The sequence below is a fragment of the Labeo rohita genome, chromosome 25 (genome assembly GCF_022985175.1).
Source record: "Labeo rohita strain BAU-BD-2019 chromosome 25, IGBB_LRoh.1.0, whole genome shotgun sequence".
In the NCBI taxonomy this organism is placed as follows: domain Eukaryota; kingdom Metazoa; phylum Chordata; class Actinopteri; order Cypriniformes; family Cyprinidae; genus Labeo; species Labeo rohita.
Window position 1 is genome coordinate 545,101 of NC_066893.1, and position 27,980 is coordinate 573,080.

General features: G+C 36.1%; 3 protein-coding genes across 6 annotated transcripts in view; 2 read left to right on the plus strand and 1 right to left on the minus strand.

Moving 5' to 3' along the window:
• Nucleotides 1–12,035, plus strand: part of LOC127156573 (growth arrest-specific protein 2) — a 42,007-nt gene extending 29,972 nt beyond the window's left edge. For both annotated transcript variants that reach the window (XM_051099520.1, XM_051099521.1), the window contains 2 exons: nt 1,068–1,175; nt 10,305–12,035. In XM_051099520.1, the coding sequence (XP_050955477.1) occupies nt 1,068–1,175; nt 10,305–10,514 (318 nt within the window). In that variant the 3' untranslated portion in view covers nt 10,515–12,035. The remainder of the gene's footprint in view (nt 1–1,067; nt 1,176–10,304) is intronic.
• Nucleotides 12,033–18,538, minus strand: svip (small VCP interacting protein). Of its 2 annotated transcripts, XM_051099580.1 has the most exons (5): nt 18,093–18,538; nt 14,865–14,915; nt 13,949–13,986; nt 13,149–13,262; nt 12,946–12,964 (listed from the first exon to the last, which is right to left on the minus strand). In XM_051099580.1, exons 1-4 carry the CDS (start codon nt 18,153–18,155, stop codon nt 13,181–13,183), a joined length of 234 nt encoding a protein of 77 aa, XP_050955537.1. In that variant the 5' UTR covers nt 18,156–18,538; the 3' UTR covers nt 12,946–12,964; nt 13,149–13,180. The 2 variants fall into 2 exon arrangements, with proteins under 2 accessions (XP_050955536.1, XP_050955537.1); XM_051099579.1 differs by lacking the exon at nt 13,949–13,986 and having other exon boundaries at nt 12,033–12,964.
• Nucleotides 18,539–20,196: 1,658 nt separating this feature from the next.
• The window catches only part of ano3 (anoctamin 3), a 113,766-nt gene continuing 105,982 nt past the window's right edge, over nt 20,197–27,980 (plus strand). For both annotated transcript variants that reach the window (XM_051099491.1, XM_051099492.1), the window contains exon 1: nt 20,197–20,336. In XM_051099491.1, the coding sequence (XP_050955448.1) occupies nt 20,228–20,336 (109 nt within the window). In that variant the 5' untranslated portion in view covers nt 20,197–20,227. The remainder of the gene's footprint in view (nt 20,337–27,980) is intronic.

The following is a 27,980-nucleotide window of genomic DNA, read 5'->3' on the forward strand; positions in this document are numbered from 1 at the left end:
CCAGGGGAACCCCGCCAAAAAATATGCATTTTAATGAAGTTCCAAACGTAGGTTCGGGAGGAGCCTAATCATTCAGTCCTGTCAATCATCATTACGAGCCTATATAAGCAGCTCTCATCACACCATCCCAGCCTCCGTTCTTCCGGCATCCCTCCACCTCCCCTTCTCCTCCTCTGTTTCTGTTATTCTCCCTCTAGATAATATCGCAATGGGGGGTCGAACTCTGCGCTCAAGCCGAGCCTCGGGTCTGAGCCTCCATTAAGGACAGCAAGCCAAGTTTGTTTACCATTGCCCATAAGGACTGGATGGGCAGGCGAACTTGTGAATTTATTTTTACTCAAAATGCAATTGGGATAGTTTTGAGTTGCAGTTGGGCGGGTTTTGTTGTGAAAACCTGGCAACCCTGATTCATCGCTTTCCGTATATAACGGCACATGTGCTGTCAACGACACAGTGGAACTAGACAGAAGGTGCCATGAGCTTAAACAAACAATAGCTAGCAAACAGTGTGTTTTGTAGTCTTGTTGTCAGAAAAGCCCAAAAAAAAAAAAAGAAAACCTAACAGTGGACACAAATCTGGATTGCCCGAAGAGGACTGTCAACTGAGGTAAAATAGTTTTTATTTGCCTTTTTCACTCTTTTATTTGCCTTCTTCACTCTGTCACAGTATTCTTTCAGGGAAACATCATAAATGCAGGATTATTGTTGCCATAGCTCCAAAAATATGTTCTCCATTGCAAATTTTCTACCTAGCAGGACTGATACCATTGTCTTTTTTTTTTAAACATGTTAGTCTTTTTGTGGTAATGTCGTGAAGCATTGCAGACATGGAATCAGTTGTCATCCACTATGACACACTACACAAGATGAAACGATCGAATCTTGCTTTCCAACGCCCGTTGTCATTTACGAATCCCCACGACACCCAACGTTAAGCAGATCATGCCAAAATCAGGCTAAAATCATGTAGTCAGAACCAGGTTTAACTTTTATACTCACAGATGTTTATTTCTTTTATATTGAGAATTTAATGTTTTCTGTCATTTTACATGTAATGTGTGTTGCAGGTGAAGCACATTTCTGAAGATCCACCCTGTAAGTGCCCAAATAAGTTCTGCATAGAGCGACAATCACAGGGCCGTTACCGTGTTGGAGAGAAAATGCTTTTCATCAGAGTGAGTATAAACCACACAACAAACCCTAGTCTGGGTTGATGCCATATTTACAATCCAGGCTCACTGGAAATACATAACTCTTCCTACTTGTCTGAAGAAAAGCTTCCTCTACATACATTTCACATCTTTTCCGACATGGTAAACTTGCTCGATAGCTCACCTGATACAGCATAGGTGGTAAAATAATTTCAAATGCAATAGAGTGTGACACTAACCTTTTAGTGGACATTTCATTTCAGACAACATCCTACATTAAATGGAACTTCATGTGAGTGATCTGAAACACTCTTCAAATCTGCACCACAAAAAAAAAAAAAATATATATATATATATATATATATATATATATTATAATTTTGCCAAGAAAGGAAGCACCTATGATCCCTTAACATGATTTCTAGATAGGCAGGTGAAATGACCCACTGCTGAGTGATCACTTACATTATTGCGTTATACACACACAAACACAGCAGTGGGGCGTCCCATAACAGCACAGACTCCACTAACTGACAAATACTGATTAGTGAGATGGGCCTGGTCACCATGGAAACCTGTTACTTGGCAACACACGACCAAAAGATGCTTTAGATCTGAGTTATCGTCATGGTGAATCTGTGTGTTCAGTTGTGTTTTATTACCCTGCGCTGAGCAGTAATACACTGATAACTGCTCTCACGAGGGATCACATCATTTCCATCATTCACAGCTCATTAGAAACCATGTTTAATGAGTGTTCTCCCTCAGTAAATAAGAGATGAAAACTGGAATTGTGGCCACGTCTTAGAAACAACTAGTTGGCTGGTAAACCTTAAATAAAATGTAATGTAGATGCCACGGTTTTTAAGTTTTCAAAAATTGAGAGAGAGAGAGAGAGAGAGAGAGAAAAAAAAAAAAAAAAAAAAAAAAAAAAACCTTAAACAAACTTAAACAATTCTGCTTATAACTTAGCTCACCACAGAAAAATAAAATTATATATATATATATATATATATATATACACACATATGAATTAAAGGAGAAGTTCAAGCTAAAATAGTATAAATAACAATTAGATACTATTTACGTTAAATGAAAATAGCATATTTTCTTAGCAATAGTTGCTATTGACACGAAGTGAAAATAGCCGTATTTTTCAGCGATATGCTATTTACACTAAGTGCAAATAGTAGGGGTGTGACGAGACACTTATCCCACGAGACGAGACGAGACATGAGACTGGGTTCACGAGAATGAGACGAGACGAGATTTTTAAATGTTTCTTAAGAAATTCTCAGTGATGAAATATATAGACAAACTGCAAAAAAATTAAGGTGCATTTTGAACTTTATGAAATTAAACTTCAATTTTAATGAATAATATGCAGTAATAAACAACATTTAAACAAGAGCTTCATGATTCTGGATAAATTGAGATTCATAGTTGTTTTTAATAAATTGGAGATTATGATTCTCTCACGATTCTGGAGAAAAAAGATTAGAAAACTAAACAAAATAACGTAGTTTACTAGTGGTTCTGACAAACTGTTCATTGCTTAAGTCTTTTAAAAACATATATTAATTTAAACAAAATTAAAAAAAAAAAAAACATTCAATGGTCAGTCAGTGTCTCACTTCATTAAGACTTGTTTGACTATTGAAATCTCCTGAATGAATGATTCAATGACATATTTTAAACGGGCAGTGGTCGCCACCTCCTGGTGGAAGAGGAGAAGCGTTACTTTTAAGGATTAAGAGTACAGCTCTAATGTAAACAGGGCAAAATGTTTTGCGAGGATATTGTCACGGGATCTCACGAGATCTCGTCACATCCCTAGCAAATAGCTATAAATTCTATTTATATGAGATATGAGATTTGAGAAAAGGAGAAAAAAAGTTTGGCAAAAGGCGGATTCAAACCCAGGTCAACTGCGTCAAAAATACTTCAGCACATGCTTTACTATCTACGCTACTGAAGCTGTAGTGTTGACTAGCCCAATCTAGAGGTCTGCATGGGCTTTAAACTGAAGCCTGTAACCGAGGTTGTTTGACCCGACCCGACCCGGCCCGGCCCGGCCCGGCCCAGTCAGCACTGTTAAATTTAGAGCCCAACCCACCCTCGAGATTGGTTTTCACAACATATAACTAAACTTTTTTAAATATGCTGTATTTTGCGATTGCATGCAACAGCAAGTAAACAAATACAAAGAAACAGTTTCATTAAGGCTTACAGCCAGTTCTACATAAAGGCAAAATAGCCTTCGTTTTAAATATAGCCTATACAGCACGCACACGTTATATATATATATAAGGGATAATCCAGCTAGCAGGAGCCTTAAATTATTTTAATGTACGACTTGGAGACAAAGGGTAAAAAATACAGTCATTTTCGTCAGTTATGGCTCATTCTAGCATTCTGTATGCTTTAAATAAAAACACAGAGATGAAGTGTGGTAAGATCTCATTTATTTGAATGAATTGATTATAACATGTATTTGAATTAAATAGCCAGAATTAATTCTCTTCCGCCAAACAATGAAGTACAAGTTTAGTTACAGTGATTTTACCCACTTGTTGCTGAGAAATATAATGTGAGTATAATGCGAGTCATTATCGATACTATTTAATTAATGCAAGTTTCTCTGCGCCACAGTGTTTCTGTGTTTGCACTGTGCGTTTTCCAATCTCTGTGTGCAAGTACTGTGTGTGTGCATGCGCCTGCTGCATATGATTTTACCTTAGCTACAAACCCAGATAGCAGGCTTCTAGCCCAATCACACATTGCTGGGCGGAGTTAGTGTAAGTAGCCTCTGCCAACGAGGCAGGCTATTTGCACTTAGTGTAAATGCACACTCCGAAAATTAAATTTGCTGAAATGTGCCAAGATGTAGTTGAATTTTTTTCTTCTTCAGATTTGGAGAAATGTAGCATGACATCATTTCTTCACCAATGAATCCTCTGCGGTGAATGGGTGCCATTAGATTGAGAGTCCAAGCAGCTAATTAAAAAATCACAATAATCCACAGCACAACTCTGGACTGTTTCTGCTTGTAATCGGTGCCTGATCTGTGCCTATTTCTCTCCTGATACAGACTACACAATGTTTTTTTCACTGGAGAAAACAATGGACAACTCATATTTTAGCTGAAAGCAGCGGTTTGAAGTTAAAAACATTTTAATCATGGATTTGTTTCTTACAAACATGCATCTTTTGGCATCATAAGATGTTAACTGATGGACTGAAGTGGTGTGGATTACTTGTGCACAATTGTGATGCTTATATCAGCTGTTTGCAGTCTCATTCTGGCAGCACCCATTCACTGCAGAGGATCCACTGGTGAACAAGTGATGTAAAGCTACATTTACATTTACATCTTGGATAGCCTGAGTAAATATTTTTTAATTTTTAATGCTGATTTGAGATGATATTAAAATGACATTTGAAATGACAAAATGACAGAATTGTCCACTGTTAGACATTCACAGTAGACATATTAAATATGTTCTCTCTCCATGAACACAGTAATTTGATTTGATCAACTCAGCTGTCTAGACCTCATAATTACACAATTAATATTATTCCTCTTTTTCAAGTTTAGATGTGAGTGCTCTGCTTTCATTTTAAGCACTGACTGCAGTGATTCATCATGCTAAAGGACTGCAGCTGATATTAATTCAGTCGCCTGTGGAGAATCCCATTAGTCAGTGCTGGTTTTAATTGCTCTGGCTGAGAAATGAAGCAGGCTGCATCACTGCTGCCCCCTACAGAGGGAAACTAACAACAAACATTGTTTCTGCATCCGTGACAAAGACCTCACTGCTTGACACAGTGAAAATCTGCGATACAAAAAATACCATGGTATACCAACAAACTCAGTCAGGAGAAAAAATTAAACTAACGCATCTTTTTTCAAATCAAATTAGGCTGATGTCAACATAGACAAGTTACATGACACCCTCATTCTCAAAAATAATGAACAATACTCACAAAGTAAAGATATGAGACCACATGAAACACAGGGCGTGCGAACCGCAATGTGTTTTGTGAATTACTGGCTGCTGAACGCATGCAAAATTCAACAGTCATTGATATTCAGCACACCAAACACTCAGACTGTCACTCTTTCAATGTGTATGCAGTTCTGGTTGAAGTTAATAAATAATGTTTGAGTTAAAAGACATTTTTGTTGACTTTTGAAGGACAATTTTGACACTGTTTGGTTGCCTCTTTATGGCTAGCATAAAATCTGGGACTTGAAGGAAGACCAGTTGAGAATCTCAGCCGTAGTATATCAGCCATAGCACTGTTAAACAGTGGTAGCATGCATTTACTGGAGATGTTGTAATTGGCTACAAAAGAGATCCTGTTTTTCTGCTCTATCCATCTTACGATTTAAAATAGAAGTAAAATCCTTTTCTTAGCATATTTTTTGAAAGAACGAATCCAACCGCCTTAAAACATGTTGCCCAGCAACCAAGGCCAAGTCAAGCAAATCTTCTGCTTTCTGTTGTTCATTTTCCAGTGAAATGAGCGAATCCTGTGAATTTGTCTCAAGGACACATTCCTTTTGTGTTTGTCTTTGAAAGACCTTCCTGTTAAAATACCCTTCAGATTCTCCAGATGGTTTACTATAGACTTATCAGAAAGCCGTGTTTTCATTTAGTTCTCATTTAAATACACTGTGTGCTTTAGTGTGTGTTATGTGGCCTGTTGAACTTAGGTGCTCCTGAAAGAAATCGATTGTGTTGTGTTCCCTATTAAGGGACATTTTTGCGATAACCTTCAAAATCACAGAACTGAGCTGCTTTATATAACATATGTGTGTCTATGGTGTGTTTTTATAGGGGTCCTGTGGTGACTTGTAGAGTCTGATTGCTAATATATTTGTAGCTCCAGCGCCTGAGGGCCACACAAACACCCATCTGGAAAGGCTGACCTGTGAATGTCCCTCCGTCAGCCTGCTAAGAGCCTTATGAATCTTTAATATCATTTCCCCTGCAGGGTTAATATGAGCTGCAGCTCACACCATGAGATTTCTCTGTTGTTGTTTATTGTTTAGTGTTCATTCATTTTTCCTGTCCTCACAGACCTGTTTTTGAGCGTGTATCTGTAGGCTCAGGCTCTTTATCCCACAGGAGAGGGTTACAGTGCGTTATCAGAGTGACATTTTGTCATTCCTCACCCTTTATGAAAGATTCTTTAGCAGCATGTGTGTTCAAGGCCGCAGGGACGGAGGCTGTAATAGAGGGATGAATCACAGCTGAATTACTCCAGTGCTGCGTTTTATTGGGGCTGTGATTAAGTATTATTATGTGATGAGGTTTTTGTGTACGGTGTATTCTTTAGAACTGTGAGTGTGAGCCTTTGAGAGAATTTAGCTCAGATTTATTGTTATTGGTTGGTAATAGAAGATAGTAAAATTCATTAATAATGTATTTGTGCATTAAAAGTGTGTTGTAAATGTAAATCCAAATCAAAGATTCAACATTAATTTCACAAAGAAATGTCAGGGTCACATTTCACCTCCAGATATTTTGTATAATGAAATTTAAGCCTAATTTAGAGCGATTAAGAATGTAATTAAGTTTCGCTCATTTTCAGTAGAATTGCATATGAGAATAATACAAAGAATATTATAATATTATTAGATAAATAAGGATGTTTTTGTTTTAACATTACTGTATGCTACTGAGAATGTTACTGAATTTTCCCCCATTCACACTGAAAGCAAAACAGGTCTCATCACCCTTAAATTCCAACCTGATCTCATGACGAAAACGTACCTGTGGGAAGTTTTTTGCAAGACGCAAGATACGTACATTTCGTGACATGTTCAATGTAAAATGTCATCTGAGTGACATTGAAAGAGTGTTCATTTTTTTCTACTCGGGAACAGATGAACGTATGTATGGTATGTTTTATGTGACGTTGGTTTTGTACGTGTGACTGCAGTTCTGACTTCATTTTAAAATAATGTACCATCTGCACTATACCTAAACCTAACTGATAGTATGAACAAAAGCGAATGTGACACAAATACTCGTTCGCAAGCATGTTGTTTTAGCTTGTTTTTCAGTCTCTCATCTTTCAGCTCTTTTATCGTGAGTCATGTTTTTCACAGGATTCGTACCCAAGGATTCTGCATCCTAGAGGGCCATTCACACAGAACATGTCTTTGCTTCTAAAAACGAATGGTTTTAACAAAAACGCAGTGTAGAACACGAGGATGACATGCTTTTGAGACGTGATGCAACAACGACAATATCCAGTGACAGATATTTCTGGGATATTTTTATAAGGAACAAGTTGTGATAATCGCTTGAAGTAAGGCTATATAATTCAGGGTATATGAACACAGCCACTATGAGCACCTCCTCTGCCATGTTGCCGTCAAATAAAACAGTTGTGATACAAACTTGCTACTGTAAACAGAAGCGCACAACGCTTGCCCCGCCTCCGAGTTCTTCTGATTGGTCCACTGCTTTGGAACTGACATTGATGAGCGGCGCTGCGTGTAAAAGTTAAAATTCTTTCAACTTGACACGTCTTAAAAACGTGGCACTCGTGTGAGGCGCTGCAAAACACGCAAGACGTGAGCGTAACAGTCATGCACGTCCGTCAAGCGCGTGTTTACATAGCAAAACAATGGAAAAGTAGCTCATTGGAATGGAAAAACTCGTTCTGTGTGAATGGCCCCTTAGGTCCTGATCAGACCGAACACGTTTTAGGTCTGAAAACGTGAGGTGCACCGCACTGCCTTTTTTTAGTGACTTTTAAAAAAGAGCTGTGTGCTGCAGATTTTCAGCTGTCCTGTCAGTCTAATTGAAGGACTATAGAAACAAAATTATCATATTAGCAAAAACCTTAAAAATACAGCTCCAGGTAACCACGACAGACACCAACTTCAACTTCAGGTGCTCAGAGCGCTCCTGCAAAAACGTGAGGCGCACCAGACAGTTAGAATGCAAAAAATTTAAACTAAGTTTCATACTACACTCTTAGGTTTTCATGGAGATGTCATAAAAGAACCATTTCAGGTTCCCCAAAGAACCTTTCAGTGAACAGCCGTTAATTCAAAAGGCTGATTAATTTAGGAACAAAGCAAGTGTCTCTTTTTATGAATGGATTACTGAATCATTGACTCATTCAAAAACAGATTTGTTCAGGAATGAAACAACACAGTAATGCTCTGAGATGCGCAAACGTTCTGACAATATCTAAAATGTTTTTGAACCATTGTATAAAATTAATATCACTTTGGCAAGCATGTTCATACACTAATATTTAGGAAAACGTCACTCTTGCTTTTGTGATGTTATGTAAGTATATCATATCTTATAAATATAAAACACAAAAACCCATACAGGGATATTTTTTGCTTTTATAACTTGAAATAATTCAAGTTAAAAACGAGAAAACTGAAAACGAGAAGGGTGTGTGATATTTATCGTATCATAATCTATAAAGATTACGATATGATAAATATCACACACCCTTCTCGTTTTCAGTCAGGTCTTGCCATTTTGTGTCCAGTATGCATCAGTGAACAGAATATGGTGATTACACCATCTGAAAGTAGTAAAACATAAACATAAATTTGCAACTTTAAAAAAATAATAAATCTTTTCTGTCTAGAAATCATCTTGATCAGACAATCTGAGGTAATAATAGATGTTTTGATACGGCAGCAGACCCCTGAATTTAGACCTCTGGGGAATGTTGGCACCTGGAAAAATAATTTACAGGAAATACAGCTTCTCATCTTAGCAACTCACACAGCTCTCTGCCTAGAGAGAGTTCCACAGTGGGAAACGCAGGTGACAGATAGCCAATAAAAGGGTGTGATGATGGTGCTAGAGCTGTTAAATGAGTTTGATGGCAGAAGCATTTTTTTTTCTTTCTCCAGATGAGTTTTCATGAATGCCAGGATTAGACCTGAAACACTCTTTGCAGAAGCAAATGCTTGGTCAATGCATTTCAAGTGCACAGTCTCTCTTAACGTGTTCCGACATACTGAAAATCGAGCCTAGTAAAAGACCATGAGTTCATGTACTTACATATGAAATCATTTCCGCTTGGCTCACTTGGTTTGCTCTGAGGGGGTTTGAACTGGCAATAGCCTGGGAGTCTGGCATGCTAACGAGGACGCTAAAAACCGCAGCCAATAGCGTGCCTCTTGTGGCCAGGAGAGTGAGATTTACCTGTACCAGCTGGCCCCGTTACACTCACCCCCATCTGGGTCACGGCACCACTGTAACTGGTTCTGTATGGTCCACTTCAAGCAGAGCTCAAATTCCCAGCATACCAGTTGGGCATGCTAATGGGGATGCTAGAGGGACTTAAATTTACCAAGAGATTGAAGTTTGCCTGCACAGCTAGCTGGCCTCTATTAAACTCATATCCATCCAGGTCACGGCACCACTTTAATCAGTTCTACACATCCCGATTTAAGCCCAGTATAACTGGCTTCAAAGTTAGATGTGCTTGGAAGTGCATCCCTTTATCTCATTCTAGCTGGCCTCCATTATACGAAAAGTATGTTATGTTAGACTTTGTCAACATATTTGTGACATACAGTTACGCATAAACCCACATTCAAAGTGGGCAGTCCCATTCAGTTAATTGAACATACCCTTTGCATTCCATTCGGAAGGGCTCATCCCTATACCCTAATCCCTTCAAAGGGTTTACCCTCTGGAGTGAGAGTTCCGAAGGGTTGAAGGGTGTAGGGGACCAAACAACTGTTTCTTGAAGTGTCCTTCTGCATCATCATCCCGTGACCACAGGGAGGCGCCATCATCATGGAAAGAATCAGCGCAAGGGATCATGGGGCCCTGAAGTGTCCATCAGTTGTACCCTTCGAAATCCTTCATTCCGAAGGGCCCTTTAAAGTGATCAGTTTTGAGCACTTCGGTTTGGAACTGCCCTTCAATATGGTGGCCATGATTGTTTGCACTCCGAAGTGCCCTTCGGAGGGCGATATATGCCGTTTGGAACGCACCGACAGTCTTGCATTCCTTCTGCGCTAACAAACGTTAGTTTTGAAGTGGGTGAAAGAGTTCAAATGCCATGCATCTCACCTCATCAGGATTGCAAATATGTACCTTTCACATACTATAAATGTCTGTCTTTTTCTCTTTTTTTTCTATCTAGATGCTGCATAATAAACACGTGATGGTGCGAGTTGGTGGAGGCTGGGAGACGTTCGAGAGCTATCTGCTGAAGCATGACCCATGTCGCATGCTCCAGATTTCACGTGTAGAAGGCAAGATCTCGCCCATCTCCGGCAAATCTCCCAACATCAAAGACCTCGCGCCCGATAGCTACCTGGTAGTGGCGGCCCACTACAAAAGCAAGAAGTAAAAAAGAAATGTACTAAAGGAACAAGGACTTTTAACGTAACTTTAAAGCACAACTCACTGGCTAGCCGGTGTAGATGCCACAAGGACATACGGACTTCCACTGGCTTCTAGAACTTAAAGTTTAAAAGATAAAAACAACTCATAACACAAATAACAGTGTAGATCAGTTAAAGATACTGAGGAACTGGAACTGGAATCCAGAAACAAGGTTTTATTGTATACCAATTTCTTTCATTTAATTTCTTTTTAGTCTAAGTGATTAAATATAAATTGCGTGATATCTAATACATTCAATCATGTCTGCACAGAATGAAATCGCTGGATGAATTCAAGTATTCATTTTTACCCTGGTGGCTATTCTTTTTAGTGCTTCCTATACTAACAATATTAGCGACTTTTTAATGGGAGTATTCTGTTCTTTTGATGTCATGATATATGTGTTCTGGCATTTATTGTATTATACAGTTCTGATCTTGCTCTTTTGGAAAATGGTATCTTGCCCAGTGTTGGGGGTAACAGATTGCATGTAATGCAGATTATGTAATCAGATTACTTTTTCTAGTAGCTAGTAATGTATTTACTTTTTCAACTTTGTTTTCCCATTTATTCACTGACACCTCCCCTCTCCCCATGTTGAGAGAAATTCGGAGTGAGATGCAGAGGCACTTCTGTCAGCCTGAGGCTTATTAATTTCTCTTTTGGTGTGAAAAGGTTTTTACACTTGCCAAAAATATAACTTTTGGGGTTTTTGATGTTAAAAAGCAAATAAAAAGAAGCAAGCCAAGCCCAGGTGACAAAAAGTAATGCAAAAGTAATGTAATACATTACTTTCCATAAATGTAACACATTAGTTTTAAAAGTAACTTTCCCCAACACAGTGATGGAAGAAATGTGATGGAAGTGACTATAACCGTGGAGTAGTGGTTTGCATATCAGAAAACTGCTGATCTCCTGGGACCATCCAGTGTGAGTGACAGTTCTGTAGAAGGTCAAAGGAGAATATTCAGACTGGAAATCTTGGATCACAACAGTGCAAGGCAGAGAACATATTTGGATGAACATCAGATCAATCTCCCGAAGTTAGCAAAAAACAAGAATCAATCCAATAGAGCACACTGGCTCTAATAACATGAATGTGCAACCAACAAATCTGCACTGACTGCATGATGTCTATGTACCATGGACCAGAATCTTGTTGAACGGAGGTGTAACTAATAAAGTGAGCACTGTGTATGTTATGTGCAGTATAGTAGTAGTGCACTCAAGAGGTTTGACTACATCAGTTACAAGACAAAAGAGATTTTTTCTTCAAACAATCTTTATTTAAGCAATGACTCTTTGCAGTTGTGCTTCAGTTCCTGATCCCAAAGTGTGCGGCTGCCCTCTACTGGTAAACATGAACATTGCAATGCTTTGTCTGATTTATTGTATTATTATTATGCACAGTGTCTGTATTTTAATAACCCATTCTGAATGAAACCTGCGAAGATATTTCAGCTGATTATTTGGTGCAAATCTGTTTCCCTGTCACAAGCGTTGAGTGAGTTGCTGTTGGCAGACTTAACAACTCAAGAGCGTAACATAAAAGAAATGCATCAAAGGCAATATGAAGAGTTCACTCAGAGTTTCTACAGATATAATATATATTCCACACTAACCACTCTAGCTCAGGCTGCTACAGTCACTTCTGCATGACCAAGACAGTTTAAATACGATAAGTTAAGATTTTCTTCGAAGCCCTGTAGAAAGGGTGAGAAATCAATGTGTTTGATAAGATAAAGTGATGCACATTCAATTTGGTTCATAAGAACAGCAAGTCATACAATCAACAGGCAGTGAAAGTGCTAACTGACGTCATATCTTTCGTCTATTATCATTATACTTCAAGTCCTGACAAATCGCAAAATGCACTATGAGTAACAACCAAAACACACTGGTAACTGATGCATAAATATGACTGGTTAAATATGTATTAAATTATCCAAAAACCAATATAAAACATGCTTTTCACTTGTATAAATGTGTATTAAAATGACATTCAGATCTCAGATTTCGATGTCAAAAATAGAAAGCACATTGGTACAAAAGCTGCATTTGTGAAATGATGCATAAACATAAACTGAACAGGTTGAGGGGAAAAACATTAATTGCTAAAATCACTATCCCAGAAACCCAACTAGCTAGTCCATCTTGGCATTTGAAGGGGCGTGGCCTAAATGCACACTGGCCATTCAGAAGGCCTGGAGGATTAGGAGTTTTGTGCAGGAGCTTGGCAAAAATTCTGGTCTCTATGCAAACTCCCCTGGCTAGTGGACACTTCAAAATAAGAACCGAAAGAACAAAGAGTTTTAAGAATCTCTCAAGTCAGCGGGAAATACTGCAGATGAAGGTTGACCCCCGATGTAGACACAACAGCGATCTTCCTTTAAGCCTGTGTTAGCCAACCTGCCACTAGAGAGAAAGAGAGGGAAAAATAATAAAATCTGGATTTATCATGTGCAATACATTTAACTCTAATCGAACACTATTTAATATAAAATGTCTGTTCTGTTGGGTGGGATGTTTTTTCTTTCTTTCTTTTATAGGACATTAATCTTTCCTCTATTTGTGGAAAGTGTAAATAAGTTTAACGTACCTTTAGCCCGCCGCCTCCAGAAGGTACAGAGTTCATGGTCTGTTTCTCTGTCTCTTCTTGTTTCTTCTTTTTCCTCTCCAAGGCTTCTGGGTTTTTGATACCTCTGTAGGTGGTCTACACACAGATCAGACAAAATATAGCTAGCACACCATACAAGTTCCCATAGTGAGTAAGAGCAATAGTCCATTTCAGAAATGAATCAAAACATTAACCACTACATTTGCAGTGTGTGATATTATTCAGTGCTCACGTGCCGAATCATGCTGCACCGTAGACAAGCTGGAAATGTGAGTACAGAGTGTGCAAAAACTAAAACTCATCCCATCTACAACACTGAACCAAGGCATTGAAATATAACTGCCCTGACGGGTCTATTTGACAAAATCTGACATAAATCAAAAGAAATAGTCATATTCTTTCATAGTCATAAGTTTTCATTGCCATAATGAGTTTGGACAATTTACTAATGAGCTAAAAAATAAAATAAAAAAATGAGTGCAAGACAACAGTTTTTATACATCATGGTAGTATCAGTAGTTCCAAAATCAGTGTGAATTTAAATACATTTACAAAGCTTGCCTGCTTTTCAATACTAATAAACTCAACAGACGTAATGGGATTATTGTTAATGTTAATGATAATGACGTCCACCATTATGTTAGCAGAAAAAAAGAAATGTATTGCTACAAGCACTGTGATATTACAATAGCAGTAAGAATCAAGCTCATTTTAGCCATTTTGTCATGGTGTTTCAGCTGTAGAGGGTTTGTGGAGACAGCAGAATGAGGATGTGTACTTACCGTGCCGCTTTAGCACCTCTATGCTTTGCCTTAAACCTCTAAGAGACAGTAAAATGGCCCAGCGATCACACGTGGGCAAACTAAAATCACTTTTCCATAAAACACTGTATGCTTATCCACTGTGAGGATCATTGTTTTGTTGTCCTAATAGTTATTTGTTGACTTCTAACAAATAATTGAAGAACAGGTGAATAAAACCACAAAAAATGTAGAGCAGGAAGTCATAGTGTGTCCAGTGAGAAGGGTTAGATAATTAATGTTATGAATTTGATCTGGTATTTGTGAATATGTAATGCCTCTGTGACATAAAATCTACTGACACCAATTCAAGTCATCATAATCACTCAAATCCTGAGTTTGTCCTAATCCAGAAGTAATGATGGCTAAAATCTCCACCAATATTTTATAAGTGTTGTATTTTCATGGTTGCCAAATTTTCACAACAAAACTCACCCAATTGCTTCGTAAAACTAGCCCAGTCACGCTAAAAATCAGGTTTCGGGTGTATAATTTACATTTTGTGGTGGGGTTCCCCTGGTTAAATTCTCATTCCAGTGGCTAAATATCATGTTATTGAGGTCGTTACAACCCGCGGGAAAACCGCGGACTTGGCAGCACTAGGTATTTTAACCCCACATTGTGATCATTTTCAGGATAAGTTGAATAAGGCGTTAATCCAACAAAAGCTCTTTTCTAAGGTGCTTGAAGAACTTAATTGTACTGTACTTGTAAACATCTTTGTCACAATGAAGAAACTAAACAGTAATTAAATGGTTACAGTATCCTTTCCTTAAACAATGATTTAAAGTTTAACGTAAAATCTTGACATTGGGAAAAAAATATTATCCATTTTAACTACTCATGTATGTATGTAGTAATGCTGTCAGAGTTAGGGTCAGTGCTTTCGAAGCATTACCTCTTTCTGTCTCTTCTCTGCAGCATCTGCTAGCTGTCTTCTCCTTGTCTCCTGTGGAAAACATGTTTGAAATGTTTTGCTCAAAAACATAAGAAAAAAAGAGACAAAAATGTAGACCCTAGTCTTGACAAATATAAATTTCTTAACAAAACTAGCATTTGAATCATTTTAAAGAAATAGTTGAATTTAAAATAATTCAATTAATACAATTTATTCTTCTTATTATTCATTTTAAATTAATGAATTGTAGCAGACACTGAAGGAAAAGTCTTCAGTATTATTTAAACATCATGAAGTTGGTAATTCTATACTTCCATTCTTGTGTTTTCATAACTTTGTTGACTTTGGCAATGCGGAAACCATTATTATGTTTGCATTCTCTCTCTCTGTCCCTCTCTTAAACACAAGAAAAGAAAAACACCCATGCATATATATATATATATATATATATATATATATAGATAGATATAGATATAGATATAGATGATAGATAGAAAGATAGATAGATAGATAGAGAGAGAGAGAGTTGGGGTACTCCGACTCGTACTCGAGTCCGGTCTCGAGTACAATTTTTAGGCGACTCGGACTTGTCACGGACTCGGATGCATTTTTACTCGGACTTGACTCGGACTCAAGCATTTCGGACTCGGAAAATATCCCGAGTCCATCCGAGTCCTGAGAAAGTTGACGGAAATGTCACTGACTCAATGCATTATCACGAAAGTGATATTTAGTATTTGCATGTGTTTTTAAGTCTTGTCCAGTAGACTACTTGAAAGCCGACTGGTTTATGTGCGCACACACTCAAAGCGCTCACAGAACGCGCCTCTCAGTCAGTGTGCAAATGCCGAGTTCTCTTTCGCTCCTAATAGGTTCTGCTATTGCTACACATGTGCTTGTCTTGGAGTATCTTTACGTAAATGAAGTCGGTTTTGTCTTAAGTAAACCTGAACAGTTGGGAGAAATACTGATGCATCAAAATATTTGATCTGTGCGTCAGATCTTAAAGCAACGGCTGCATAAAGATACTATCTTTAAAAACACTATTTCAATTTGTATTTTTGATTAATATATTTATTTCAGTTTATCAGTATGTTTCAGTATATCAGTCTGTCTGTAAGTAATAAGCCTACTTGGAGTGTTTACTTGTTTTCAGTAAGCTTGAAAATGTTTTACTTACATTAGTTGATTAGTTTTTTCTGTATTGAAATTATTATTATATTTTAAACATGGTGGCAGTTTCTAGCTTCAAAGAAAAATAATTTTTCCAACATCTTTGCAGCAATAGTTTTAATGGGTCCAAAACCACCTTGGGTGTGCATGCTTTTCTAATAATTCAATGGTACATCATCATTTTTCTTTATATAATGTAATGTACTGTAATTAATGTAACTATAAATGCATTCAAAAATAAAACAGGTGTCAGTTTGCTGTGACTTATAGAAAGTATATGTAGGGCTTTATACACAGTGTGTGTCATTGTAAAGACTAGGTTTATCCCTCATAGCCTCATTTTCATCCAAGAAAAAAAAAGTCATATAAAACCCAAAACACACACAGCACAATCAGAAATAAAAGAGGTGCATTTTCTGTTCTTAACCCTTTAATTGTCACCGTCCACTCAGTGGGAAGTTTACTTCATCATATTACAAATAAATCCTAATCTAATCATGACAAACTATACATCGTCGGAGAAGTCTAAGACTCCTAAATAGATATTTTACCATATTTTGTGTTACAAAGTATGTAGGAAAAGTGATAGATTAATATGTGTAAAGAGTGTAACTTAAAAAATCTACATTATAACATGAGTTCTGACCTACAAAAGACTTTCTTCATTGTCTTTTTCCCTATCACGCCTTAGAAATCATATATCAGTTCAAAACTTAAAATCTCAAAATTCATCCTTTGAAAGGCATTTTAAAATCAGACATTGCATTACCACAGAAAATGTACATCAAAATCATATTACAAAATGTTTTCATTCATGAATTATAAAAATTTAAGTCTGGATAGTACATTTTTATGTCTGTGTTAAAAAATAGGAGTGACAGTTAAAGGGTTAAGGTCCCATTCACCAAGATACCTACTCCTTTAGCCCCACCCTTGAATTTATACATTTACTATATCAATGAATAAAGTCAAGTCTCACCCTATAATTTATCACATTCTAAAACCGGTTTCACTCTGAAATATGTCATCATAAGTCAGCCAAAACTTCTGTTACATGACTTTAAGTTTGCTAAGCAGAGCGTGAACACTAATTTTGAGATGTCGTAAAATCAAAAATCAAAATGGCAAGATCCACTAGAGGTTTGCTTTTCTTACATTTCAATTGACATTGCGTTTTTCCAGTTGTAAAGGTTAAAAACAGGGGTGCCCAAACTCGGTCCTGGTCTTTGGTTTAGCTCCAACTTGCCTTAACACACCTGCCAGGGAGTTTCTGGTATGCCTAGTAAGAGCTTGATTAGCTGGTTCAGGTGTGTCTAATTGGGGCTGGAGCTAAACTCTGCAGGACACCGGCCCTCCATGACCAGTTTTGGGCACCCCTGGGTTAAAACAATGTTAAGATACTGACAAACAGTAGTGTTTCCTTGGACTCGGACTTGAGTCCGACTCGGCCCATTTTGGACTCGGACTCGTCTTGGACTCGATTGGTTAAAAACTCATACTCGACTTAGGTGGACTCGAACCCAACACTATATTATATATATATATATATATATATATATATATATAAAGAAGTAATAAATAAAGAAATAAAAAAAAAAGAAATAAAAACACTGACCAGTCAAGGAAACTGAACTTTTACTCATATTACTTAGGGAATATTTCTTCTTTCTTTTACTACTACTACTACTACTACTACCATCACCACCAGTTAAACAATGAGATATATTCCATGTTGGAAGTGTCAGTATAACAAAATATATTCAAAATAAAGATCTGCCACCAACTAGTGGGTTTAACTACATAAGAATAAATTAAATTACAGCAAAAATTCAGTTTTCCCACAAGAAACAAATACATGTAGTAACGTTTTATAATTATGTTTTCATTCATAATAATGTCACGTAAAGCCATTCTGACGTCATTATTGATGTTAAGAAACCAAATAAGTTCCCAAACATAATTGAAAATGCCATGTTAGGAAAGTTTAAGATCTGAAATAGAAACACCGTAAAATATGTAATGAAGATGAATGAATAAATGTGTTAAATTACTCACAGGGTCTGGTGTGACTGCTACATCATCCTCAGCTCCACTCAGACAGGGCAAACACATCCCCATACTGACGTTTAATGAAGCACAGGCACAAATAAAACTCTTTTCAGCCAAATAAGAGTAAATTTAAGATGCCAGGCCGCTGAGATGATGTGCTCTAACAATATAACAGCGTTTATATGCTGCTAAACCCACTATGAAAGCTGCTTGAACTGAACTAGCAACGTAAACAAAGCTGGGCTGAGCTACTTTAGCCAGCTACCGCTACTGAGAACCACCCTTTATCACACTAACAGACTAATTTAACCTGCAGCGAACCTCGTTCTCACGCCTCCCGACATCTGTTTTTGATTTTGTTGTGTTAATATGATGTATTAGTTTAGCTGGAAGTGTAGCTGTCAGGATGACAGTAGTACAGCAGCTCCGTTAGTCGAGGGAAGTGAAGCTCAACAGCGCCACACTGCTGTATGGAAGTGAAATGACTGTGGCGTTGGTTCAACTGTATACATCTACTGGTACAATAGTACCAGTGTACTTTGATATTGTACCATGGTACTAAATGATTACCGTGATGTCCAAAAATATGTTTTGTCGGCAGTAACTACTTATATGTGGAAATAGTTTGTGAAATAATCACAGTTGTGTAATAATCTGAGATAATAGGCATGACACGGAAATGACTAACAAAATTGTACTATTGCATAGCGTAATTTAGGTGTGGCATATATACAACACTTGAAATGTGACCCTGGACCACAAAACCAGTAAAAAGTAGCACGGGTATATTTGTAGCTATAGCCAACAAGATTTCTATGCCAAAAATCAGTAGGATATTAAGTAAAGATCATGTTCCATGAAGATGTTTTGTAAATGTCCTGCCCTAAAATATATATATATATATATATATATATATATATATATATAAATTGATTAGTATGCATTGCTAAGAGCTTAATTTGGACAGAACTTTCTCAATATTTTTATTTATTTATTTATTTATTTATTTATTTATTTATTCATTGCACTCTTAGATTCCAGATTTTCAAATAATTGCATCTTTGCCAAATATTGTCATATCCTAACAAACCATACATTAACTGATGCTTATTTATATATCTCAATTTCAAATAATTGACCCTTATGACTGGTTTTGTGACCAGGGTCACAAATAATAAGGGGCTAATGATAATAATATAAAAAAAAATATGATTGCTAATTATGACTGAATAATAAATAAACGTCACTGCTCAGTTATATACATTAATTTGCAAATAATCTGGTACATTTAGCTACACATACAACATTTATTTTATATATCTGAAAGCATACAAAAACGTGCATGCAAAACATTTTAGTGCAACAGGCTTTAGCATCTCAAATTATGGCATATGTAATGTTATTTAACCAATCAAAAGCACTTTCTTACAGTATGTTGACACAACATCAGACGCCATGGAAGAAAATGATTAAATATGACAAAAATATGAAATAAAATAAAATATATATATAAAATAAAAGTGAAAAGTATATAAATTTGCAAACACGCAGCTTTTGGCCTCTTGAGATGATTACTTTTGGATTATTGTGATGTTTTTATCAGCTGTTTGGACTCTCATTCTGACGGCACCCATTCACTGCAGAGGATCCATTGGTGAACAAGTGATGTAATGCTACATTTCTCCAAATGATGAAGAAACAAACTCATCTTTGGCAACTTTTGGACCTTCAGAAGAGGGAACATTCATTGCCATCAATGTTTCTGTTTCATGAGAAACAAGTTTGTTCACCTTCTGTTCTATGAATCTGTCAGTGTGTTTAAGTCATAATCACAGCACACGCTGGTAAGCACTCACAATACAGCACTTATGGCATAGTAAACAATAATACAGAACTAATACATAATTTATGGGAGATTGCTGTTAGCAACATTAGATCCGGAATACCGTTACATTATGCGTAACTGTAAATTTTTGCAAATGTACAGTATGTAAAACTCCACCCCATCTATGGTTGCTGAGCACAAATAAAGATCACTGTGGGCTCATAACTGCTGCAAGCGTTTCTGTCGAATACAACTTTATTTCACTAGTTCAAAGCGGACAAACATCAGTGGTAAGGGACTTGAAATATTGTTTGCAATGGAGATGCAGTTTCAGCCAATCCCGTCAGAGCGCCAGGACGCTTTCAGTGAGGCAGAAAGCTTTGAGTTGGGGAAACTGCCAGGACATTCATCATCACAGGATTCTGGTAATCAGCTGTGCTCATTTTTCTTTGCTCAGTTTTAACAATTATGCTGTGCTTGTGATATTTGGTCAGACTTAGCAAATATTTCATATTTTATTGTATTATCTGCATTATTTTGTATAAGTATTTTAAGGTTGCAACTAACTGATTTGGTAATCGGTTCAGTATTTATATTAGTTATTTGCTCACTTACCAGCTTCCAGTATTTTACTGATTAGCTCCTATTAGCATACTCATAGTTTTTGTCTTGAAGAATGTATACATGATAGCTAAAATGACTTTGAAGTGAAATGTGACACAGACTTTTTATCTTTGCCAAATTCACATTTTGTGTTCTTAAATTGCTACTTTATCATACCACAGTGTCACACTGTCTTTTTAAAAGGTGAAGTGGAAGTGTGTTTATCTAAAGAGGTTCAGACTCAAGAGCATTTAGAGACTTATTTGTTTTACTAAATAATCAATATGACAGGAAGTCTGAGACTATCGATCATGCTAATGTGGAGGATGCAAGAGCATCACAATACACGAGTCTCAGTGTTAAAGACATATAAAACTATTACTTTTAAATTGAATTCAGTTGATACTGGTAAATATCATATCAAATATCAAATATCATTGTATATATATAGATATATATATATATATTTTTTTTAATCCTTAAAATTGCCAAGACACTTTTATTTGTATATACGGTATGTATATGAAAGATAAAAAAGGAATAATATGTAGAGAAAATTTGATTTGGAGGGTCAGGAACAGCGGTAAGGGTCAAAGCACATTTTTCCCAACAGCAGTGAATCCAGTTGAAAAACTCTACTGAGCCCTGATGGATGAGCACTGAATTCTGGGAATAATGGTCTGTAACATGCTGTCCACTTGCAGCCTGTCCAACAGGCATTTTCATGTCCACTTTTTCTGTCTAATTTTGACGTCTCAGCCCACAGGCCATCATTATTATGGAGGAAATATCATTTTTATCAGCCAAGACATAACAGAAGCATGTTACTATGAAGATTACACTATTTTCTCCATAATAATTTTAAGCTGTTCATGGAGTGTGTGTAGATTTGTGTAAAATACATGCAAATCCTGTTGATAACATGTTATAGTAACAAAAATAGGCAAAATATGACAAATATAGGAAATGTATGCAGGGCATGTGGTCACACTGGGGAGATAAACACACTTCTATTTTATTATTTAATCTTGCTGGATATATAATATTTCTAGTCTCTCAGCACTAAATGATAAAGCAGCACTTTTCTTTTTAAAAGGAGAAGCAATGTTTGAAATAAATGTTAGCAAAAAAGGTAAATGAATGATTTTTCATTTCATTTCATTTCATTCTATTTCGAACAAAACATAATTTAAAACAAACTAATACACAGATATACATGTGTTGCCGCACCAACAAAAAACATCCCAAAAACTTCAATGTTCGAAAAGCAGTGGGATGAAGCTAAAGCTTATTTATTCCCAAACCCTATACAATTCCAAAACGTTCCCTTATATCTTTTAATTATACCACTATCTTTGTAAGAGAACAATTCCACAAAAACTAAACACCAACCAAATAATTTCTTCCCAAAACAACCAAATCACCCATTCTCATACAATCCACCTTTTCACCCCCACAACCCTCACATTCACCTGTATATATCCACAATGCTTCAACACATGCTCCAAACCATTCCACAGCTGCACCCCACAGACAGAGATACACATATTTTTTAAGGTTGTTCTTATTTTAGTATTTTTAAAGTTTAACTCTTCCCTCAAATTATACCCACCCTGCCTTTCCAAAACCATTTTTTGTAAGTTTCCCGGAAGTAACACATTTCTTGCTTTGAACATAACTTGTGCAGTTTTAAATTTAACCAAATCAATAAACTTAAATATATTTGACTTTAAAAATAATATATTTGTCTGTTCCAGATATCCCACATTATTAATAATTCTGATTGCTCTCTTTTGTAATATACATATTGATTGTAAATTGCTCTTGTAGGTATTTCCCCAAATCTCTACACAATAACTCAAATACTGTAGTATAAATGTATTATACAAAATATGCATTGATTTATTGTCCAAAATATATCTTGCTTTATTCAAAATTGATTGAATGAATGAATGAATGAATGAATGAATAAATAAAAGAAAACAATATAAATTACACAGCACAATGCCTTTGTTTGAAATGCAGTGAAAAAAAAAAAAAAAAACAATAAAAAAAGAAAAACAAAAACAAACCCTTTTTGTTAAAAGGTTATGGAACTACATAATATGTGTAAAAAAGACATTGTAAAAGATGATGAATATTGAAGTACGCAATTAATTTATTTAATAATGTATTTATTAAATACCAGTAATATTTACTAATTTATAATAATGAATTTTATTATAATTTATTATTTATAGTAATAACTTTTGCCATTACAAAGCCCCTTAGTATTTTAGAATAATATGTGCAAATTAAGAGTGCACTGTATATTGGAGCAACAATGTTTGTAGATATACAGTTGAGGTCAAAAGTTTACATACACTTTATAGAATCTGCAATTTTACTAAAACAAGAGGGATCATACAAAGTGCATGTTTTTTTTTTTTTTTTTTTTGTTTGTTTTGTTTTATTTAGTACTGACCTGAATAAGATATTTCGCATAAAAGACGTTTACATATAGTCCACAAGAGAAAATAATAGTTGATTTATTAAAATGACCCTGTTCAAAAGTTTACATACACTTGATTCTTAATACTGTGTCGTCACCTAAATGATCCACAGCTGTGTTTTGTTTTGTTTTATGTTTTGTTTAGTGATAGTTGTTCATGAGTCCCTTGTTTGTCCTGAACAGTTAAACTGCCCGCTGTTTTTTTTTTTTTTTTTTTTTTTTTTTTTTTAGATAAAGTCTTTGCTTTTCAGCAATTTCGTGTTTTTGAAACCTTTCCAACAATGACTGTATGATTTTGTAATCCATCTTTTTACACTGAGGACGACTGAGGGACTCATAAGCAACTATTACAGAAGGTTCAAACACTCACTGATGATCCAGAAGGAAACACAATGCATTAAGAGCCAGGGGGTGAAACTGTTTTGAATTTGAGGTTCAGGGTAAATTTAACTTATTTTGTCTTCTGGGAAACATGTAAGTCTCTTCTGTAGCTTCTGAAGGGCAGTACTAAATGAAAAAAATGTATATGATATTTGGGCAAACTAAGAAAAATGTACACATCTTCATTCTGTTCAAAAGTTTACACCCTCTGACTTTTAATGCATCACGTTTCCTTCTGGAGCATCAGTGAGTGTTTGAACCTTCTGTAATAGTTGCATATGAGTCCCTCAGTTCTCCTCAGTGTGAAAAGATGGATCTCAAAATCATACAGTCATTGTTGGAAAGGGTTCAAATACATAAAAATGATGAAAAAACAAAGAATTTGTGGGACCTGAAGTATTTTTCTGAAGAACAGCAGCAGTTAAACTGTTTAGGACTCATGAACAACTATCACTTAACAAAAAACAAAAAAAAAAAAAAAAAACAGCTTTGGATCATTCAGGTAACAGCACAGTATTAAGAATGAAGTGTTTGTAAACTTTTGAACAGGGTAATTTTAATTAATTAATTGTTTTTTTTTTTTTGTGGACTATATGTAAATGTCTTTAATGTGAAAAATCTTATTCAGGTCAATACTAAATAAAAAATAACATGTATTCTGTACAATCCCTCTTATTTTGGTAAAATAAATAACATTTTGCCGATCCGGAAAAGGTGTATGTTTACTTTTGACCTCGACTGTATATTTTACAGATGAATCTACATTGTGTTTGAATTAGTGATGAGGCCAAATCCCAATAAATTGTTGCAGTAGTGATGGTGAATGTATTTGCTGTAATGGTATTTATTGTCATTTATGGGGGGAAATAAAATTAATACACTCCCAGGGAGTTTTTGGGAGCATATTAAAAATTATTTTATAGCGTTTCAACAAGATTTAAACAGTAAAGCAATTATGGAATCAATCACAATTCAAAAACAAAAGGAGAAAATACCCTCGTCTTAAAAACGCAGTTTAACTTCATTAAGTGTTATTTCCACAGGCTTGTGTTGTTGTGGTGAAAGCAATGAAATGATTAACTGCCAAAACGAGAGAATGTGTCTATAAACAAGAGTAAAATCAATAGCAATACTGTCTGAACTATCCTGCACACATTCATCCAGTCTGAACTGATGAAGTGATCAGCTCAAAATGAACTCGCAGGAACTCTAATAAGAACGCCTGTTGTTTTCTTCTTGCCTCATTGATTTAACCTCTGATAAATATTTAATCAGTGAAAGAAACTGCCACGCTCTATTTTAGTTTTTCACATACGCAGAAATCGCCCAGAAGAAGAAAGACAAATCAAGTGTGTTGGAATCTTGTTAGTTTGGAAATTAATTCGCCACTTTCATTTGCCTTAGTGACTTCAGAACTCCTCTGTGATTTTAATTCTCTTTTACCCTTCAGTTCTATTCTTATCAAGTTTTTCTGACATTATATATCAGATAGCGATGCTGATCCTTCAATATGAAATGTAATGAAACAAAGGGGATTTGCTGTGACATACTGTACCATCCCAAGTGTCCTGTTCCTGTGCAAATCTGCACAACAGTGATTTCAGGACAGTCTTGCAGTGACATAATTAGAACTTTTTAAGGTATTTATTTATTCATTTATTTAAATAAACTTGCTATTTTGAACCTTTTCATGGAATATAAAGAAAAAAACACAAACACAGACAATGCACAACCAAATAAATACATTTAAAATGATATCAAATTTTTGTATATTTAATAATACATGTATATTTAATATTACAGTTAATGGTAATAGCCCTGGATTTTATCATAAAGACATTCTCACACATTATGGGCTATGAACAAGTTGACAGTAGTGCAGTTCCCTTGGGCACATGAATACGTTTTCATTTCTCCAACAGGGGGCAGCATCAGCTCTCAGGAAATGACATGCGGCACACTGCAGCAAAGTCATTTGACCAGGATATCAAAACAAGACCAGTGCTAATCAGCAAAAAACACCTCCATTATTGTGACAAATCACACTATGAATGTGCAGGAGGGTTTTGCAGTTGCTGTGCTGTTGAGAGGACAAACATGTGCTCCAGCAGGACACTAAAGAGACTGTGTGGGGACAGTAGGTAGTGGAGGTTGCCTGCTGTTTGCAGGGAAGGCAGATGGTACATGCGATAGCAAAAGTGAAAAACACAAACAGGATGGGGGGATGAGATAAAAATGAGGAAAGAGAAGCTCAATAATGGAGGGAAACCATCTCACATATTCTAGCTTTCTCACAGTCATGTTCTGGGATGCATCTGTGTTTACGTGTTGTTTATCACGCCTTTGACATTAAAGTGTTTGGACTAGCGTGACGCAACCCACCGCACATGCCCATCTCTATTATAAGTCCCTTCTCATCAGACCACCAGAATACTGGATACTTAAGAAAATAAACATCAAAGAGGGCGGAAGAGAGATGAATAATCCAGGATGAGAAGAGATGCCCATTGTTTAATTTATTGTAGTTGATTACATTTGTTTAGGAAGCGATGAAAAGGGAAAAAAGTCCTCTTTTAAATCTGCCGATTGCAAAAGGGCCCATTTCGAGTCCAATTTATTTCATAATAGCGCTCTCTGATTCAGAGTGTTATGAATAATCATTTAAAGAGGCTTAGGTGCCTTTAGCAAATAAACTATGGCATACCATTTGTGCCAAAAACTGCATTGTCTGCTTGTGTTGCTCTCTCTGTCGTGTATTCAGCTCAGTTTTATGCTTTATAAGTTGCTGCTCGTAATGAACATTCTGCAACACATTTTAAATATCATGGTAAACAATGTTTAGATTTTATAAAGATAGACTATGTGTCAGAGATACAAGCGTACAGCCATCCTTAGAATATTGACTTGGAATTTCCATTTTTGTGATAGCTTTGTATATTTTTATGACATTGCTCTTGAAGAGTATAATTAGCTGGTGAAGTGAATTTATTTACTGTAGAGTTAACAAAAGTTCCCTGCTGAAAAAAACAATAGAACTATTACGGTAAATCCCAATGGTTTCCACTACAAATACTATTACAAACATTACAAACCATCAACTTTTAACCATTCAAAAATGGTTTTCTGTAGTGTGCTTTGGGACATATTCCATTAGGATTTATTGGTTTTAACAAGCCACCAGTAGACGGTGACCAACTACCAGTAGAGACCAACAGGGTCCATTACAGTTTCCGTTAAAACCAATACAAGTTCCATTATAACCAGTAAAACCATTACACATTTTGTAATGGTGTCTATTGTTTTTTTCAGCAGGGTTATCATGAGCATCGTAATGTTGGAAGCAGATATCATAGTAAATGTCAGTAGACCGGGACGATTTTAAGTTGACCGGTTCATTCATAAATTCATAAGATCTTACCTTCATGCTGTGGAAATACATACTGAAAGACAGAAGACAACAGGCACATTGCTGAAAAGGGGCAGAGTCATATAAGGTCTATCCACCTTATTTTTCCCGTAAGAGTGGGCACAGCCACTCTAAATTTAATGAGTCTGGCTTCCGGTCTCATCTGAGTCCAGCTATTTTTAGCTGTACAAAACTCATTTTGCTGCTTGATATTGCAAATTGGTGTGTCTTACCATATTATTTTGATGTATTATCTTAATTATGAACCACTGGTTTGTAGTGCAAACAGTTTTAACAAACAGCTGTCCTTATTTCCCTATAGCAGCTAATGAACCGGAAGTCTCGTCCATAGGCTTCCTTCTACATTGAAGATAGGAAGGATTGAACACAATGATAAATGCATCTAAAGGTTCTAGAAAACTCATTATGTACAGAATACAATTGTATTGTACAAAGCAGTCAGCATTCTTTTGGCACAAACGTAACTCCATACTAAACAAGCAGTTTAAAGTCGCTGCACTTATCATCCTGTTACGTTCTGGTACTGATTTTGTGGTGTTTCCTTTGGGTCTTAAAGACAAAACTGAATACTTGTCTTGCTTTAGTCATAGTGATGTGTCGTTCATGAATGAGACGGCTCTCTGAGTTTTATTTGTAACATGGCACACCGTGTTCAATTTTGAGTGTGATTCATTTGGAATGGTTTGTGTTTTGATAGTTAACTATAACATTCTGTAATAGTGTTTGATGTTTTCACATAATTTAAGGTTTTTACACCACAAATAGTGTGCAGTTGTGATATTTTGGAAAGGTTTAGTATAATTACTTTGAATAATTTAAATGATAGCAGGAAGAGGTACTAAAAAAAGAGGCATTTGGGAGGTAAAAAGCCGGCTTCTTATTGCTGAGCTGAGCTCCCTAAAAGGAACCGGAATTCCTATCACTAATTAATGCTGACCTGCTCTAGTAATTACCACTTACTTGACAAGAAAGAGTCTGTTAGGTACATAAACTAGGTCTTTGCATTTTCTGAAAAGACTGTTACTAATGCTTCCCCATTCAAAGACACTGCTAGGTTGTTGTTGGTGCTTGCTATTCCATATATAATGCTATGCTACACGTTACACAGAAGAATTTTCACATATTAATTGGAACAGGTTTGGTATATAAGGAAGAAAGATTTCCCCC

Coding starts and splice junctions, on each gene's coding strand:
- svip (XM_051099579.1), bottom strand. CDS start 18,155: ATGGGGATGTGTTTGCCCTGTCTGAGTGGAGCTGAGGATGATGTAGCA. Junction 14,916..18,092: donor TAGCAGTCACACCAGACCCT/GTGAGTAATTTA, acceptor TGTTTTCCACAG/GAGACAAGGAGAAGACAGCT. Junction 13,263..14,864: donor CAGAGAAGAGACAGAAAGAG/GTAATGCTTCGA, acceptor ATCTGTGTGTAG/ACCACCTACAGAGGTATCAA.